Source organism: Anser cygnoides, chromosome 1 (assembly GCF_040182565.1).
Source record: "Anser cygnoides isolate HZ-2024a breed goose chromosome 1, Taihu_goose_T2T_genome, whole genome shotgun sequence".
Taxonomy (NCBI): domain Eukaryota; kingdom Metazoa; phylum Chordata; class Aves; order Anseriformes; family Anatidae; genus Anser; species Anser cygnoides.
Window position 1 is genome coordinate 146,696,869 of NC_089873.1, and position 19,684 is coordinate 146,716,552.

At 37.0% G+C, this 19,684-nt stretch overlaps 1 protein-coding gene and 1 long non-coding RNA gene across 6 annotated transcripts in view; both read left to right on the forward strand.

Annotated features, from left to right (window-relative positions):
• The first annotated feature begins 883 nt into the window (after window positions 1-883).
• The window catches only part of LOC136789696 (coiled-coil domain-containing protein 138-like), a 35,609-nt gene continuing 16,808 nt past the window's right edge, over window positions 884-19,684 (forward strand). For all 5 annotated transcript variants that reach the window (XR_010828612.1, XR_010828613.1, XM_066990477.1 and 2 more), the window contains exons 1-4: window positions 884-958; window positions 1,038-1,148; window positions 4,890-5,009; window positions 6,341-6,418. Coding sequence is in view for 3 of the 5 variants with exons in the window: in XM_066990477.1 (XP_066846578.1) it covers window positions 890-958; window positions 1,038-1,148; window positions 4,890-5,009; window positions 6,341-6,418 (378 nt within the window). In the remaining 2 variants the exon portion in view is untranslated. The remainder of the gene's footprint in view (window positions 959-1,037; window positions 1,149-4,889; window positions 5,010-6,340; window positions 6,419-19,684) is intronic.
• LOC136789751 (uncharacterized) lies at window positions 14,666-18,851 on the forward strand. The gene is made up of 3 exons (XR_010828677.1): window positions 14,666-14,740; window positions 14,820-14,930; window positions 18,726-18,851. It is a non-coding gene; the product is annotated as an uncharacterized lncRNA (long non-coding RNA).

Sequence of the window (19,684 nt, forward strand, 5' to 3'; positions counted from 1 at the left end):
CGCTGAGACAGTGGTTCACAATAATACAGAGTTAAAGTTTTCTTCTCACTTGACTTAAATCTGACCTAAATGCTGACAGGCAAATTGCTACGTAAACTCTTTTGACCATTGCTCCTTCAGTGAATTGCAGTTCTGATGCTCTTGAGTCTGATGAAAATCATCTGCTTCCTAGTCTCAGTAAAATCTTTGTCCTTCTCTTTTGTGCAAACTGAAGTATTCACAGAGGACTTACATGATGATCGGGATGTTTGTTGTATCCATAGAGTACGTTACTTATATTTAAATGGAGGTTATAGTTTGCCTCGTATTCTTTTCTCACAGAGCATGGTCTGTGACAGTGTCATTCTTGCGAGAAGAAAACTTTCACCCTCTCTATTTCCAAGGCCATTAGACCATTCTTGAAACATGCACTCCATTTTTTGTGTCATTTCTTTATGAGAAGTAATGAAATACGTAGTGCCTATATCCCTAAAGAGGTATTGTGCTTATTCTTCCCCTGTAAGCGGAAAGGTTGGGCCGCAAGTCAACAAAGAGCCACGACTATTTTATTTATCCAGGCAGAGGTTGCCTGGAGAGGTTGAGGAGTCCCCGTCCTTGAAGATCTTCACAAGCTGCCTGGACGTGGTCCTGGGCAGCCTGCTCTGGGTGGCCCCGTTTAAACAAGATGGTTGGACCAGATGGTCTCCAGAGGTCCCTTCCCACCTCGGCCATCCCGTGATTTGTTGAGGAAGTGGACAGTGATTTTGTTTCTATCACTGTCCATGCTGAGAAGAAAAAAATTGAACTTTTAGCAATCACATCAAATGATTTCAATGTGATGGTTAAGTCAAAAAGTGAGTTTTGAATCTACAGCTATTTGAATGGTTTTTGATTCTTTCAGTTAAGTGGCATGTACGAATACAACAAGAAGTTAGAAGATCATGCAAGAAGCATGCAAGCTCAGTTAAATGATTTACAGGTAAGGTTTCTTCTTCCAGGTACCTTCTTCCTTTATAGTTAACAAGTGAAATATAATTCATTGTTACATTTTATTGTAGCAGAAGCATGCATTGGTAATGGCACAGATGTCCAATGTGTCAGGAGGAGTGGTGTACCAACGTAAACGTGGTAACGAGGAAAAAGAGACAGCAATATCAAAAAGTGCTAAGGTAAGAATTGGGCAAGGTGAAAGATCTGTTTGAAAGACTTTAGGCAGTAGAACGTTATGTATCTGCTAGAAATTAGAAAATGCTAGAAATTAGAAAAATAAAATTTTTATTGTTTTTTTTAGTGAGTTAATTACAGTAGGAATAGGTAGACACTATATTGGGAGACACAGATAGTCAACTGAAAAAATAAAGTATGTTGCTAAAAATGTCTTTTGAATTTTATATTGTGTATGTATATGTTTTTTGCTTATTTAGCTGTTTTCTTCTTCCTCTCATGTTATCTCTCAACTATGAATTAAAATTATATTCTGCCTGCACTGTAACTGTTTTCTTCTGCTGTGTCAGAGCAAATCTTAAACTTATTCTGGTTACTGCTACAGTACAACACTGTCTTTTATGAATAAAACCAGCTGAAATGTAGTTAGAGAAGTCAGATAACAAATTTTAATTTGATAAGCCAGAGATGATTGTACTGCTGTTATACTTTGGGGAAATGGTCTTTAATGTGGGAAAGAATAAATGCAGTGTTCATATATAGTTCCAAAAGGATCACCTTGTTTTCCTTAAAATACCTTCTTGCATCACTTAATGAAATACTTTCTGTCTCCATGTTATTCCAGTCAGTAGCAAGTCCTCTGCTAGCACTCTGCCAACATTTCCCGACTGGTAATGACTTTCTCCCGCTAGAGGCTAAACTGAAATGAGAAAGAGAGATATTCACACCATTCTACTTGATCTATATCAGATGCCTTAAAACTGTACTGTCTCTATATAGCCAACATATTTCTCTGTGTACGTAGGTTTTAGCGTACTTTAGTCGCAAGTGATATATGAGCAGCATCAGTAGTTATAATTCTGAGTGAAGAGAAGAACAGTTGTCTGAAGGTAGATACAAGAAGACCTGTGAAGGTTTTAAAGAGCTGTTTGTGCAGCCTGTCTTCAGGAACCTCTGGATACCTTTCACAGAGTTTTTCTGTACAGTTGTAGTAGAGGGACAGAATGACAATGTCATGAAGTCTTTATTCTTCTAACGGTGCTACTTACACAGTTAAAATTTAGCATAAGTAGATTGTATGAAATAAAGCAAAGGAGTGTATCACATGTATCAAAATGAGGATTTCCACATGCACAGATCATTAAGCCATTGAGGGAGGATGCACAAGCCATTGAGGGAGTATGTAGATACAGGAAAAAAAGGGAGAAAGGTGTCAGGGGAGCAGGACCTCAACTTTCAATAGGGAAGGAATGTGTTAAGATAGATGGTTCAAATCCATAAAAGTGATTTTAAAGATGTCTTTAGAAAAAACACAAGTGGCTTTAAAAGTGTCACACAGGTTAGAGAAGTGTTGAAAAGCCAGGAGCAGTTAGTGGTTATCTGTAAAAACTTGTGGAGGTCAAGTGGAGTCAACTAGAAAAATCTGATGCCGTTCTTTTCAAATGGGAAAGAGTTACACAGCCATCAACTTAATGTTGGTTCTCAGCTAAATAAATAAATATATGTCCTGGCAAGCTATGAACAAACCATGCGAAGTGCCATGCCAAAAACACTGCAGTAAATGGCAACGAGCTTGTGTTAATCCTAAATTGTCAAATCAGTGTGATTTCCATTAGGACAAGGTAACAGGCATGGCTAGTAGAGGAGTACTAGTTATATGTATGTCTAGACTTTGCTGTATTGTTTCTGGTACAGTTTTACGTGGCGTTTTCATAATCATATTAGAAAAGTATGACAGCTGAAATAAGGTTGGTGGTAAGGTGTAGTGAGACAGTGTTTCACAGCTGAAGGAATGTACATAGTAGATTCTGGAATAGTCTCTTTTGGGTCCAGTATTGGGTGTTTTCAATGAGAAGTGTGATGGTGAGAAAGAGCACGCTTGTTAAACTTGAAGCGAATAGCAAGCGAGGGAGAATTTCAAGCATGCTGAAAAAGAAGGTTAGGATTAAAATTGATCTTGACAAATTGAAGAGGTAGTAGGTCTGAGAAAAGCGCAATGCTTCAGAGGCAAGAGTGTGCAGTATTGCATTTGAACAGAAATATCATCTGTACACATGCAGGGTGATGAACAAATGCAGGGACACGTGAACATGCCAATCTTTGGCTACATAAAAGGCTGCCACAAAGAGAAAGAAAGTAATCTTTTTTTTTTCCATGTCTGTGATAGAAGTAGTGGCAGGGTAAGTATGAGGAAAAACTAGATTAAAACAAAAGCAGTCAACCACTGGGTCAGAGAGATCAGTAAGACTGGTGCTTCCAGTATTTGCAGGTCTTCAGAACAGACTAGACAAACATTTGGCAGGAATGAAGTGATACAGTTGATTATGATATGGATGGTACCCGATTTAATAATGGAATTGGAAGGTTTAGACATCCTGGCACCACCTACAGCAACCCAGTGGCCTGTGAAATTATTGCCAAATCCCTGAAGCACTGTGAAATTATTGTCAAACCCCGAATATGCAAGCCTTATAAAGCATTGTGTAACGTAGTTTGGAGAAATTGAGAATCTTAATTCAAATTTTTTCTCGCAAAACCTTTCACTTGTAATTCTGCTGTCCCTGACTGTTTTGAAAGTTTATGGTCAGTTTCAAGCCACCTTGCTCCTGCTCCATCCCAAGCTGAGCAAGCCTTTCCTAGGCTTGGTTAACTCTAAAGGTTCGGCCTTTTCAATGGAAGTAGTTGAGCAGTCCGCTTGGAGCCTATCTGTAGCATTTTTGTTTGTCGATGAGATCGTTTCTATATTTACCACTAAAGTCCTTTTTGCAGCATGATAACAGTCTGAGAGCGAGGCTTAAGAAAATGTAGTGGATGGCTGAATTGTTAGTGCAAAAGACAGCACTTCTGAACAAAGCGCTATTTTCACATAGAAGTTTCTCACAGTTTCTGAGAAAAGGAACGTTATTTTCTGAAAACATTTGTTTTATACTCAGCTTCAAAGCCTCAGTGTTGCTTTTTTTCAGAATCTGCTGGCATATATTTAATTATATTATAAATTTCCAGTGAGGGGGAGAAAAGACACATTCCTTGGTTTCTTTTTCAAGACGCACAGGTTTTTGACTGTTACAAGTAATTGTCATTTCAGTTTTCCTTTGTTGCTGTTTTTTGTCTGTTTTTGCTTATAATTTAATGGTATGTCCTGGTATTAAATTATATTATTATAATATAAAATATTATATTAAAAGATAACTATGTTGAGTTTCACAAGGGTTTTTTTTTTCCAATTCAATGAAATGTAACAAGTATTGGATACATTCCTGGACATTGCAGGACAGGTGTTTAAGTACAGGTGAACTAAAGCGTCTTAACTATCAGCAGTGAATGGTTAGAATATTTGAAAGATTCAAGAAAGAGAGAATTGGGCATGTTTGTGGTTAAAATGGATGCTAAGAAGAAAAGCTAAGTGTAAACAAAAGCTTTGACATTTGTTTTCATTCACAGTTCTTTCCCACATGTGACTTAACTGGGGAATGTACAATTGAGAAGATCTAGGTATTTTCTGGAAAAAAATAAGATCCATAGGCTGTACGCCGTGGCTCCCGTTTTCTTTCTATTTCTTCTTAATACGTGGTGTGGATGTTGCTTTCTTCACTACTGGTTGTATGTGCAGATTGGACCATGCAGAATTACAAATTTGATCATTGGAAGTTTGTCCTATTATTTTAACAGTAAAATGGAACTTAGCTGAGAATTATTTCTAAAATACGCTCTTGTTAATCATGCTTTAACATTTGATATTTCTATAGCTTTATAGGACAGAAATGAACCGAATGAGAGACGCCTTGAGAGGAGTGGCTCAGGAAAATAGTAGACTGAAGTCATCATTTACCTGTGTGATGGTGGAGAATGATTTCCTAAAAAATCAGGCAAGATTAATTATTTCCTGTTATTAGTAGCTTTAGAAGTTACAGTCAACAATTTTAAACGTTTGAACAAGTTGTTTGCAAAATTGCTGATTTTGTTTCTGTAAGACAAGAATTGTGTGAATGGTTGTAATTACTTTCTGCTTCATTTTCTAGCACGTGAAATTTAGTCTCTCAGATCTTTTCCAGTATTAAAGAAATTAGAGTTAGTCCTCTGACCCTGTAGCAACAGGTGATTTTAGGAAAGACTAACCATATCCTCTGAAGCAAACTGAGATTGGATAGAGAGAAAGTATTTTATAATGGAAGCCACCCTGTGCTGAATTGCTCTGCTGATTCTATTAAATAAAAAGTAGCGTGTGTATGTCTAATTCCATGATTACTCAGTATCTTCAGTTATTTTTGAAAGTGTTAATTAAAGGAATATTTTCTCTGTTCTTAAAGACACGCTGAGACAGTGGTTCACAATAATACAGAGTTAAAGTTTTCTTCTCACTTGACTTAAATCTGACCTAAATGCTGACAGGCAAATTGCTACGTAAACTCTTTTGACCATTGCTCCTTCAGTGAATTGCAGTTCTGATGCTCTTGAGTCTGATGAAAATCATCTGCTTCCTAGTCTCAGTAAAATCTTTGTCCTTCTCTTTTGTGCAAACTGAAGTATTCACAGAGGACTTACATGATGATCGGGATGTTTGTTGTATCCATAGAGTACGTTACTTATATTTAAATGGAGGTTATAGTTTGCCTCGTATTCTTTTCTCACAGAGCATGGTCAGTGACAGTGTCATTCTTGCGAGAAGAAAACTTTCACCCTCTCTATTTCCAAGGCCATTAGACCATTCTTGAAACATGCACTCCATTTTTGTGTCATTTCTTAATGAGAAGTAATCAAATACGTAGTGCCTATATCCCTAAAGAGGTATTGTGCTTATTCTTCCCCTGTAAGCGGAAAGGTTGGGCCGCAAGTCAACAAAGAGCCACGACTATTTTATTTATCCAGGCAGAGGTTGCCTGGAGAGGTTGAGGAGTCCCCGTCCTTGAAGATCTTCACAAGCTGCCTGGACGTGGTCCTGGGCAGCCTGCTCTGGGTGGCCCCGTTTAAACAAGATGGTTGGACCAGATGGTCTCCAGAGGTCCCTTCCCACCTCGGCCATCCCGTGATTTGTTGAGGAAGTGGACAGTGATTTTGTTTCTATCACTGTCCGTGCTGAGAAGAAAAAAATTGAACTTTTAATCATTTAGCAATCACATCAAATGATTTCAATGTGATGGTTAAGTCAAAAAGTGAGTTTTGAATCTACAGCTATTTGAATGGTTTTTGATTCTTTCAGTTAAGAGGCATGTACGAATACAACAAGAAGTTAGAAGATCATGCAAGAAGCATGCAAGCTCAGTTAAATGATTTACAGGTAAGGTTTCTTCTTCCAGGTACCTTCTTCCTTTATAGTTAACAAGTGAAATATAATTCATTGTTACATTTTATTGTAGCAGAAGCATGCATTGGTAATGGCACAGATGTCCAATGATTCAGGAGGAGTGGTGTCCCAACGTAAACGTCGTAACGAGGAAAAACAGACAGCAATATCAAAAAGTGCTAAGGTAAGGATTGGGCAAGGTGAAAGATCTGTTTGAAAGACTTTAGGCAGTAGAACGTTATGTATCTGCTAGAAATTAGAAAATGCTAGAAATTAGAAAAATAAAATTTTTATTGTTTTTTTTAGTGAGTTAATTACAGTAGGAATAGGTAGACACTATATTGGGAGAAACAGATAGTCAACTGAAAGAATAAAGTATGTTGCTAAAAATGTCTTTTGAATTTTATATTGTGTATGTATGTTTTTTGCTTATTTAGCTGTTTTCTTCTTCCTCTCATGTTATCTCTCAACTATGAATTAAAATTATATTCTGCCTGCACTGTAACTGTTTTCTTCTGCTGTGTCAGAGCAAATCTTAAACTTATTCTGGTTACTGCTACAGTACAACACTGTCCTTTATGAATAAAACCAGCTGAAATGTAGTTAGAGAAGTCAGATAACAAATTTTAATTTGATAAGCCAGAGATGATTGTACTGCTGTTATACTTTGGGGAAATGGTCTTTAATGTGGGAAAGAATAAATGCAGTGTTCATATATAGTTCCAAAAGGATCACCTTGTTTTCCTTAAAATACCTTCTTGCATCACTTAATGAAATACTTTCTGTCTCCATGTTATTCCAGTCAGTAGCAAGTCCTCTGCTAGCACTCTGCCAACATTTCCCGACTGGTAATGACTTTCTCCCGCTAGAGGCTAAACTGAAATGAGAAAGAGAGATATTCACGCCATTCTACTTGATCTATATCAGATGCCTTAAAACTGTACTGTCTCTATATAGCCAACATATTTCTCTGTGTACGTAGGTTTTAGCGTACTTTAGTCGCAAGTGATATATGAGCAGCATCAGTAGTTATAATTCTGAGTGAAGAGAAGAACAGTTGTCTGAAGGTAGATACAAGAAGACCTGTGAAGGTTTTAAAGAGCTGTTTGTGCAGCCTGTCTTCAGGAACCTCTGGATACCTTTCACAGAGTTTTTCTGTACAGTTGTAGTAGAGGGACAGAATGACAATGTCATGAAGTCTTTATTCTTCTAACGGTGCTACTTACACAGTTAAAATTTAGCATAAGTAGATTGTATGAAATAAAGCAAAGGAGTGTATCACATGTATCAAAATGAGGATTTCCACATGCACAGATCATTAAGCCATTGAGGGAGGATGCACAAGCCATTGAGGGAGTATGTAGATACAGGAAAAAAAGGGAGAAAGGTGTCAGGGGAGCAGGACCTCAACTTTCAATAGGGAAGGAATGTGTTAAGATAGATGGTTCAAATCCATAAAAGTGATTTTAAAGATGTCTTTAGAAAAAACACAAGTGGCTTTAAAAGTGTCACACAGGTTAGAGAAGTGTTGAAAAGCCAGGAGCAGTTAGTGGTTATCTGTAAAAACTTGTGGAGGTCAAGTGGAGTCAACTAGAAAAATCTGATGCCGTTCTTTTCAAATGGGAAAGAGTTACACAGCCATCAACTTAATGTTGGTTCTCAGCTAAATAAATAAATATATGTCCTGGCAAGCTATGAACAAACCATGCGAAGTGCCATGCCAAAAACACTGCAGTAAATGGCAACGAGCTTGTGTTAATCCTAAATTGTCAAATCAGTGTGATTTCCATTAGGACAAGGTAACAGGCATGGCTAGTAGAGGAGTACTAGTTATATGTATGTCTAGACTTTGCTGTATTGTTTCTGGTACAGTTTTACGTGGCGTTTTCATAATCATATTAGAAAAGTATGACAGCTGAAATAAGGTTGGTGGTAAGGTGTAGTGAGACAGTGTTTCACAGCTGAAGGAATGTACATAGTAGATTCTGGAATAGTCTCTTTTGGGTCCAGTATTGGGTGTTTTCAGTGAGAAGTCTGATGGTGAGAAAGAGCACGCTTGTTAAACTTGAAGCGAATAGCAAGCGAGGGAGAATTTCAAGCATGCTGAAAAAGAAGGTTAGGATTAAAATTGATCTTGACAAATTGAAGAGGTAGTAGGTCTGAGAAAAGCGCAATGCTTCAGAGGCAAGAGTGTGCAGTATTGCATTTGAACAGAAATATCATGTGTACACGTACAGGGTGATGAACAAATGCAGGGACATGTGAACATGCCAATCTTTGGCTACATAAAAGGCTGCCACAAAGAGAAAGAAACTAATCTTTTTTTTTTCCATGTCTGTGATAGAAGTAGTGGCAGGGTAAGTATGAGGAAAAACTAGATTAAAACAAAAGCAGTCAACCACTGGGTCAGAGAGGTCAGTAAGACTGGTGCTTCCAGTTTTGCAGGTCTTCAGAACAGACTAGACAAACATTTGGCAGGAATGAAGTGATACAGTTGATTATGATATGGATGGTACCCGATTTAATAATGGAATTGGATGGTTTAGACATCCTGGCACCACCTACAGCAACCCAGTGGCCTGTGAAATTATTGCCAAATCCCTGAAGCACTGTGAAATTATTGTCAAACCCCGAATATGCAAGCCTTATAAAGCATTGTGTAACGTAGTTTGGAGAAATTGAGAATCTTAATTCAAATTTTTTCTCGCAAAACCTTTCACTTGTAATTCTGCTGTCCCTGACTGTTTTGAAAGTTTATGGTCAGTTTCAAGCCACCTTGCTCCTGCTCCATCCCAAGCTGAGCAAGCCTTTCCTAGGCTTGGTTAACTCTAAAGGTTCGGCCTTTTCAATGGAAGTAGTTGAGCAGTCCGCTTGGAGCCTATCTGTAGCATTTTTGTTTGTCGATGAGATCGTTTCTATATTTACCACTAAAGTCCTTTTTGCAGCATGATAACAGTCTGAGAGCGAGGCTTAAGAAAATGTAGTGGATGGCTGAATTGTTAGTGCAAAAGACAGCACTTCTGAACAAAGCGCTATTTTCACATAGAAGTTTCTCACAGTTTCTGAGAAAAGGAACGTTATTTTCTGAAAACATTTGTTTTATACTCAGCTTCAAAGCCTCAGTGTTGTTTTTTTTTCAGAATCTGCTGGCATATATTTAATTATATTACAAATTTCCAGTGAGGGGGAGAAAAGACACATTCCTTGGTTTCTTTTTCAAGACGTACAGGTTTTTGACTGTTACAAGTAATTGTCATTTCAGTTTTCCTTTGTTGCTGTTTTTTGTCTGTTTTTGCTTATAATTTAATGGTATGTCCTGGTATTAAATTATATTATTAAATTATGTTATAAAATATTATATTAAAAGATAACTATGTTGAGTTTCACAAGGTTTTTTTTTTTTTCCAATTCAATGAAATGTAACAAGTATTGGATACATTCCTGGACATTGCAGGACAGGTGTTTAAGTACAGGTGAACTAAAGCGTCTTAACTATCAGCAGTGAATGGTTAGAATATTTGAAAGATTCAAGAAAGAGAGAATTGGGCATGTTTGTGGTTAAAATGGATGCTAAGAAGAAAAGCTAAGTGTAAACAAAAGCTTTGACATTTGTTTTCATTCACAGTTCTTTCCCACATGTGACTTAACTGAGGAATGTACAATTGAGAAGATCTAGGTATTTTCTGGAAAAAAATAAGATCCATAGGCTGTAAGCCGTGGCTCCCATTTTCTTTCTATTTCTTCTTAATACGTGGTGTGGATGTTGCTTTCTTCACTACTGGTTGTATGTGCAGATTGGACCATGCAGAATTACAAATTTGATCATTGGAAGTTTGTCCTATTATTTTAACAGTAAAATGGAACTTAGCTGAGAATTATTTCTAAAATACACTCTTGTTAATCATGCTTTAACATTTGATATTTCTATAGCTTTATAGGACAGAAATGAACCGAATGAGAGACGCCTTGAGAGGAGTGGCTCAGGAAAATAGTAGACTGAAGTCATCATTTACCTTTGTGATGGTGGAGAATGATTCCCTAAAAAAACAGGCAAGATTAATTATTTCCTGTTATTAGTAGCTTTAGAAGTTACAGTCAACAATTTTAAACGTTTGAACAAGTTGTTTGCAAAATTGCTGATTTTGTTTCTGTAAGACAAGAATTGTGTGAATGGTTGTAATTACTTTCTGCTTCATTTTCTAGCACGTGAAATTTAGTCTCTCAGATCTTTTCCAGTATTAAAGAAATTAGAGTTAGTCCTCTGACCCTGTAGCAACAGGTGATTTTAGGAAAGACTAACCATATCCTCTGAAGCAAACTGAGATTGGATAGAGAGAAAGTATTTTATAATGGAAGCCACCCTGTGCTGAATTGCTCTGCTGATTCTATTAAATAAAAAGTAGCGTGTGTATTTCTAATTCCATGATTACTCAGTATCTTCAGTTATTTTTGAAAGTGTTAATTAAAGGAATATTTTCTCTGTTCTTAAAGACACGCTGAGACAGTGGTTCACAATAATACAGAGTTAAAGTTTTCTTCTCACTTGACTTAAATCTGACCTAAATGCTGACAGGCAAATTGCTACGTAAACTCTTTTGACCATTGCTCCTTCAGTGAATTGCAGTTCTGATGCTCTTGAGTCTGATGAAAATCATCTGCTTCCTAGTCTCAGTAAAATCTTTGTCCTTCTCTTTTGTGCAAACTGAAGTATTCACAGAGGACTTACATGATGATCGGGATGTTTGTTGTATCCATAGAGTACGTTACTTATATTTAAATGGAGGTTATAGTTTGCCTCGTAATCTTTTCTCAAAGAGCATGGTCAGTAACAGTGTCATTCTTGCGAGAAGAAAACTTTCACCCTCTCTATTTCCAAGGCCATTAGACCATTCTTGAAACATGCACTCCATTTTTTGTGTCATTTCTTTATGAGAAGTAATCAAATACGTAGTGCCTATATCCCTAAAGAGGTATTGTGCTTATTCTTCCCCTGTAAGCGGAAAGGTTGGGCCGCAAGTCAACAAAGAGCCACGACTATTTTATTTATCCAGGCAGAGGTTGCCTGGAGAGGTTGAGGAGTCCCCGTCCTTGAAGATCTTCACAAGCTGCCTGGACGTGGTCCTGGGCAGCCTGCTCTGGGTGGCCCCGTTTAAACAAGATGGTTGGACCAGATGGTCTCCAGAGGTCCCTTCCCACCTCGGCCGTCCCGTGATTTGTTGAGGAAGTGGACAGTGATTTTGTTTCTATCACTGTCCATGCTGAGAAGAAAAAAATTGAACTTTTAGCAATCACATCAAATGATTTCAATGTGATGGTTAAGTCAAAAAGTGAGTTTTGAATCTACAGCTATTTGAATGGTTTTTGATTCTTTCAGTTAAGTGACGCGAACGAACAGAACAAGAAGTTAGATGGTGGAGCAAGAAGCATGCAAGCGCAGTTAGATAATTTAAAGGTAAGGTTTCTCCTTACAGGTACCTTCTTCCGTTATAGTTATGCAAGCCTTATAAAGCATTGTGTAATGTTGTTTGGAGAAATTGAGAATCTTAATTCAAATTTTTTCTCGCAAAACCTTTCACTTGTAATTCTGCTGTCCCTGACTGTTTTGAAAGTTTATGGTCAGTTTCAAGTCACCTTGCTCCTGCTCCATCCCAAGCTGAGCAAGCCTTTCCTAGGTTTGGTTAACTCTAAAGGTTCGGCCTTTTCAATGGAAGTAGTTGAGCAGTCCGCTTGGAGCCTATCTGTAGCATTTTTGTTTGTCGATGAGATCGTTTCTATATTTACCACTAAAGTCCTTTTTGCAGCATGATAACAGTCTGAGAGCAAGGCTTAAGAAAATGTAGTGGATGGCTGAATTGTTAGTGCAAAAGACAGCACTTCTGAACAAGGCGCTATTTTCACATAGAAGATTCTCACAGTTTCTGAGAAAAGGAACGTTATTTTCTGAAAACATTTGTTTTATACTCAGCTTCAAAGCCTCAGTGTTGTTTTTTTTTCAGAATCTGCTGGCATATATTTAATTATATTACAAATTTCCAGTGAGGGGGAGAAAAGACACATTCCTTGGTTTCTTTTTCAAGACGTACAGGTTTTTGACTGTTACAAGTAATTGTCATTTCAGTTTTCCTTTGTTGCTGTTTTTTGTCTGTTTTTGCTTATAATTTAATGGTATGTCCTGGTATTAAATTATATTATTAAATTATGTTATAAAATATTATATTAAAAGATAACTATGTTGAGTTTCACAAGGTTTTTTTTTTTTTCCAATTCAATGAAATGTAACAAGTATTGGATACATTCCTGGACATTGCAGGACAGGTGTTTAAGTACAGGTGAACTAAAGCGTCTTAACTATCAGCAGTGAATGGTTAGAATATTTGAAAGATTCAAGAAAGAGAGAATTGGGCATGTTTGTGGTTAAAATGGATGCTAAGAAGAAAAGCTAAGTGTAAACAAAAGCTTTGACATTTGTTTTCATTCACAGTTCTTTCCCACATGTGACTTAACTGAGGAATGTACAATTGAGAAGATCTAGGTATTTTCTGGAAAAAAATAAGATCCATAGGCTGTACGCCGTGGCTCCCATTTTCTTTCTATTTCTTCTTAATACGTGGTGTGGATGTTGCTTTCTTCACTACTGGTTGTATGTGCAGATTGGACCATGCAGAATTACAAATTTGATCTTTGGAAGTTTGTCCTGTTATTTTAACAGGAAAATGGAACTTAGTTGAGAATTATTTCTAAAATACGCTCTTGTTAATCATGCTTTAACATTTGATATTTCTATAGCTATATATGGCAGAAATGAACCGAATGAAAGAAACCTTGAGAGGAGTGGCTGAGGAAAATAGTAAACTGAAGTCATCATTTAAGTCTGTGATGGATGAGAATGATTCCCTAAAAAAACAGGCAAGATTAATTATTTCCTGTTATTAGTAGCTTTAGAAGTTACAGTCAACAATTTTAAACGTTTGAACAAGTTGTTTGCAAAATTGCTGATTTTGTTTCTGTAAGACAAGAATTGTGTGAATGGTTGTAATTACTTTCTGCTTCATTTTCTAGCACGTGAAATTTAGTCTCTCAGATCTTTTCCAGTATTAAAGAAATTAGAGTTAGTCCTCTGACCCTGTAGCAACAGGTGATTTTAGGAAAGACTAACCATATCCTTTGAAGCAAACTGAGATTGGATAGAGAGAAAGTATTTTATAATGGAAGCCACCCTGTGCTGAATTGCTCTGCTGATTCTATTAAATAAAAAGTAGTATGTGTATTTCTAATTCCATGATTACTCAGTATCTTCAGTTATTTTTGAAAGTGTTAATTAAAGGAATATTTTCTCTGTTCTTAAGGACACGCTGAGACAGTGGTTCACAATAATACAGAGTTAAAGTTTTCTTCTCACTTGACTTAAATCTGACCTAAATGCTGACAGGCAAATTGCTACGTAAACTCTTTTGACCATTGCTCCTTCAGTGAATTGCAGTTCTGATGCTCTTGAGTCTGATGAAAATCATCTGCTTCCTAGTCTCAGTAAAATCTTTGTCCTTCTCTTTTGTGCAAACTGAAGTATTCACAGAGGACTTGCATGATGATCGGGATGTTTGTTGTATCCATAGAGTACGTTACTTATATTTAAATGGAGGTTATAGTTTGCCTCGTATTCTTTTCTCACAGAGCATGGTCAGTGACAGTGTCATTCTTGCGAGAAGAAAACTTTCACCCTCTTTATTTCCAAGGCCATTAGACCATTCTTGAAACATGCACTCCATTTTTTGTGTCATTTCTTAATGAGAAGTAATCAAATATGTAGTGCCTATATCCCTAAAGAGGTATTGTGCTTATTCTTCCCCTGTAAGCGGAAAGGTTGGGCCGCAAGTCAACAAAGAGCCACGACTATTTTATTTATCCAGGCAGAGGTTGCCTGGAGAGGTTGAGGAGTCCCCGTCCTTGAAGATCTTCACAAGCTGCCTGGACGTGGTCCTGGGCAGCCTGCTCTGGGTGGCCCTGTTTAAACAAGATGGTTGGACCAGATGGTCTCCAGAGGTCCCTTCCCACCTCGGCCATCCCGTGATTTGTTGAGGAAGTGGACAGTGATTTTGTTTCTATCACTGTCCGTGCTGAGAAGAAAAAAATTGAATTTTTAATCATTTAGCAATCACATCAAATGATTTCAATGTGATGGTTAAGTCAAAAAGTGAGTTTTGAATCTACAGCTATTTGAATGGTTTTTGATTCTTTCAGTTAAGTGACGCGAACGAACAGAACAAGAAGTTAGATGATCGAGCAAGAAGCATGCAAGCTCAGTTAAATGATTTACAGGTAAGGTTTCTTCTTCCAGGTACCTTCTTCCTTTATAGTTAACAAGTGAAATATAATTCATTGTTACATTTTATTGTAGCAGAAGCATGCATTGGTAATGACACAGAAGTCCAATGATTCGGGAGAAGGGTTGCGCTCACGTAAACGTCGTAAGGAGAAAAATGAGACAGGAGCATCAGAAAGTGATAAGGTAAGGACTGGGCAAGGTGAAAGATCTGTTTGAAAGACTTTAGGCAGTAGAACGTTATGTATCTGCTAGAAATTAGAAAATGCTAGAAATTAGAAAAATAAAATAATTTTTATTGATTTTTTTAGTGAGTTAATTACAGTAGGAATAGGTAGACACTATATTGGGAGACACAGATAGTCAACTGAAAGAATAGAGTATGTTGCTAAAAATGTCTTTTGAATTTTATATTGTGTATGTATATGTTTTTTGCTTATTTAGCTGTTTTCTTCTTCCTCTCATGTTATCTCTCAACTATGAATTAATATTATATTCTGCCTGCACTGTAACTGTTTTCTTCTGCTGTGTCAGAGCAAATCTTAAACTTATTCTGGTTACTGCTACAGTACAACACTGTCCTTTATGAATAAAACCAGCTGAAATGTAGTTAGAGAAGTCAGATAACAAATTTTAATTTTATAAGCCAGAGATGATTGTACTGCTGTTATACTTTGGGGAAATGGTCTTTAATGTGGGAAAGAATAAATGCAGTGTTCATATATAGTTCCAAAAGGATCACCTTGTTTTCCTTAAAATACCTTCTTGCATCACTTAATGAAATACTTTCTGTCTCCATGTTATTCCAGTCAGTAGCAAGTCCTCTGCTAGCACTCTGCCAACATTTCCCGACTGGTAATGACTTTCTCCCGCTAGAGGCTAAACTGAAATGAGAAAGAGAGATATTCACGCCATTCTACTTGATCTATATCAGATGCCTTAAAACTGTACTGTCTCTATATAGCCAACATATTTCTCTGTGTACGTAGGTTTTAGCGTACTTTAGTCGCAAGTGATATATGAGCAGCATCAGTAGTTATAATTCTGAGTGAAGAGAAGAACAGTTGTCTGAAGGTAGATACAAGAAGACCTGTGAAGGTTTTAAAGAGCTGTTTGTGCAGCCTGTCTTCAGGAACCTCTGGATACCTTTCACAGAGTTTTTCTGTACAGTTGTAGTAGAGGGACAGAATGACAATGTCATGAAGTCTTTATTCTTCTAACGGTGCTACTTACACAGTTAAAATTTAGCATAAGTAGATTGTATGAAATAAAGCAAAGGAGTGTATCACATGTATCAAAATGAGGATTTCCACATGCACAGATCATTAAGCCATTGAGGGAGGATGCACAAGCCATTGAGGGAGTATGTAGATACAGGAAAAAAAGGGAGAAAGGTGTCAGGGGAGCAGGACCTCAACTTTCAATAGGGAAGGAATGTGTTAAGATAGATGGTTCAAATCCGTAAAAGTGATTTTAAAGATGTCTTTAGAAAAAACACAAGTGGCTTTAAAAGTGTCACACAGGTTAGAGAAGTGTTGAAAAGCCAGGAGCAGTTAGTGGTTATCTGTAAAAACTTGTGGAGGTCAAGTGGAGTCAACTAGAAAAATCTGATGCCGTTCTTTTCAAATGGGAAAGAGTTACACAGCCATCAACTTAATGTTGGTTCTCAGCTAAATAAATAAATATATGTCCTGGCAAGCTATGAACAAACCATGCGAAGTGCCATGCCAAAAACACTGCAGTAAATGGCAACGAGCTTGTGTTAATCCTAAATTGTCAAATCAGTGTGATTTCCATTAGGACAAGGTAACAGGCATGGCTAGTAGAGGAGTACTAGTTATATGTATGTCTAGACTTTGCTGTATTGTTTCTGGTACAGTTTTACGTGGCGTTTTCATAATCATATTAGAAAAGTATGACAGCTGAAATAAGGTTGGTGGTAAGGTGTAGTGAGACAGTGTTTCACAGCTGAAGGAATGTACATAGTAGATTCTGGAATAGTCTCTTTTGGGTCCAGTATTGGGTGTTTTCAGTGAGAAGTGTGATGGTGAGAAAGAGCACGCTTGTTAAACTTGAAGCGAATAGCAAGCGAGGGAGAATTTCAAGCATGCTGAAAAAGAAGGTTAGGATTAAAATTGATCTTGACAAATTGAAGAGGTAGTAGGTCTGAGAAAAGCGCAATGCTTCAGAGGCAAGAGTGTGCAGTATTGCATTTGAACAGAAATATCATGTGTACACGTACAGGGTGATGAACAAATGCAGGGACACGTGAACATGCCAATCTTTGGCTACATAAAAGGCTGCCACAAAGAGAAAGAAACTAATCTTTTTTTTTTCCATGTCTGTGATAGAAGTAGTGGCAGGGTAAGTATGAGGAAAAACTAGATTAAAACAAAAGCAGTCAACCACTGGGTCAGAGAGATCAGTAAGACTGGTGCTTCCAGTATTTGCAGGTCTTCAGAACAGACTAGACAAACATTTGGCAGGAATGAAGTGATACAGTTGATTATGATATGGATGGTACCCGATTTAATAATGGAATTGGATGGTTTAGACATCCTGGCACCACCTACAGCAACCCAGTGGCCTGTGAAATTATTGCCAAATCCCTGAAGCACTGTGAAATTATTGTCAAACCCCGAATATGCAAGCCTTATAAAGCATTGTGTAACGTAGTTTGGAGAAATTGAGAATCTTAACTCAAATTTTTTCTCGCAAAACCTTTCACTTGTAATTCTGCTGTCCCTGACTGTTTTGAAAGTTTATGGTCAGTTTCAAGCCACCTTGCTCCTGCTCCATCCCAAGCTGAGCAAGCCTTTCCTAGGCTTGGTTAACTCTAAAGGTTCGGCCTTTTCAATGGAAGTAGTTGAGCAGTCCGCTTGGAGCCTATCTGTAGCATTTTTGTTTGTCGATGAGATCGTTTCTATATTTACCACTAAAGTCCTTTTTGCAGCATGATAACAGTCTGAGAGCGAGGCTTAAGAAAATGTAGTGGATGGCTGAATTGTTAGTGCAAAAGACAGCACTTCTGAACAAAGCGCTATTTTCACATAGAAGTTTCTCACAGTTTCTGAGAAAAGGAACGTTATTTTCTGAAAACATTTGTTTTATACTCAGCTTCAAAGCCTCAGTGTTGTGTTTTTTTTTCGGAATCTGCTGGCATATATTTAATTATATTACAAATTTCCAGTGAGGGGGAGAAAAGACACATTCCTTGGTTTCTTTTTCAAGACGTACAGGTTTTTGACTGTTACAAGTAATTGTCATTTCAGTTTTCCTTTGTTGCTGTTTTTTGTCTGTTTTTGCTTATAATTTAATGGTATGTCCTGGTATTAAATTATATTATTAAATTGTTATAAAATATTATATTAAAAGATAACTATGTTGAGTTTCACAAGGGTTTTTTTTTTTTCCAATTCAATGAAATGTAACAAGTATTGGATACATTCCTGGACATTGCAGGACAGGTGTTTAAGTACAGGTGAACTAAAGCGTCTTAACTATCAGCAGTGAATGGTTAGAATATTTGAAAGATTCAAGAAAGAGAGAATTGGGCATGTTTGTGGTTAAAATGGATGCTAAGAAGAAAAGCTAAGTGTAAACAAAAGCTTTGACATTTGTTTTCATTCACAGTTCTTTCCCACATGTGACTTAACTGAGGAATGTACAATTGAGAAGATCTAGGTATTTTCTGGAAAAAAATAAGATCCATAGGCTGTACGCCGTGGCTCCCATTTTCTTTCTATTTCTTCTTAATACGTGGTGTGGATGTTGCTTTCTTCACTACTGGTTGTATGTGCAGATTGGACCATGCAGAATTACAAATTTGATCTTTGGAAGTTTGTCCTATTATTTTAACAGGAAAATGGAACTTAGTTGAGAATTATTTCTAAAATACGCTCTTGTTAATCATGCTTTAACATTTGATATTTCTAAAATACGCTCTTGTTAATCATGCTTTAACATTTGATATTTCTATAGCAACCTGATACCGAAATGAACCAAATGAAAGAAACCTTGAGAGGAGTGGCTGAGGAAAATAGTAAACTGAAGTCATCATTTAAGTCTGTGATGGATGAGAATGATTCCCTAAAAAAACAGGCAAGATTAATTATTTCCTGTTATTAGTAGCTTTAGAAGTTACAGTCAACAATTTTAAACGTTTGAACAAGTTGTTTGCAAAATTGCTGATTTTGTTTCTGTAAGACAAGAATTGTGTGAATGGTTGTAATTACTTTCTGCTTCATTTTCTAGCACGTGAAATTTAGTCTCTCAGATCTTTTCCAGTATTAAAGAAATTAGAGTTAGTCCCCTGACCCTGTAGCAACAGGTGATTTTAGGAAAGACTAACCATATCCTTTGAAGCAAACTGAGATTGGATAGAGAGAAAGTATTTTATAATGGAAGCCACCCTGTGCTGAATTGCTCTGCTGATTCTATTAAATAAAAAGTAGTATGTGTATTTCTAATTCCATGATTACTCAGTATCTTCAGTTATTTTTGAAAGTGTTAATTAAAGGAATATTTTCTCTGTTCTTAAAGACACGCTGAGACAGTGGTTCACAATAATACAGAGTTAAAGTTTTCTTCTCACTTGACTTAAATCTGACCTAAATGCTGACAGGCAAATTGCTACGTAAACTCTTTTGACCATTGCTCCTTCAGTGAATTGCAGTTCTGATGCTCTTGAGTCTGATGAAAATCATCTGCTTCCTAGTCTCAGTAAAATCTTTGTCCTTCTCTTTTGTGCAAACTGAAGTATTCACAGAGGACTTGCATGATGATCGGGATGTTTGTTGTATCCATAGAGTACGTTACTTATATTTAAATGGAGGTTATAGTTTGCCTCGTATTCTTTTCTCACAGAGCATGGTCAGTGACAGTGTCATTCTTGCGAGAAGAAAACTTTCACCCTCTCTATTTCCAAGGCCATTAGACCA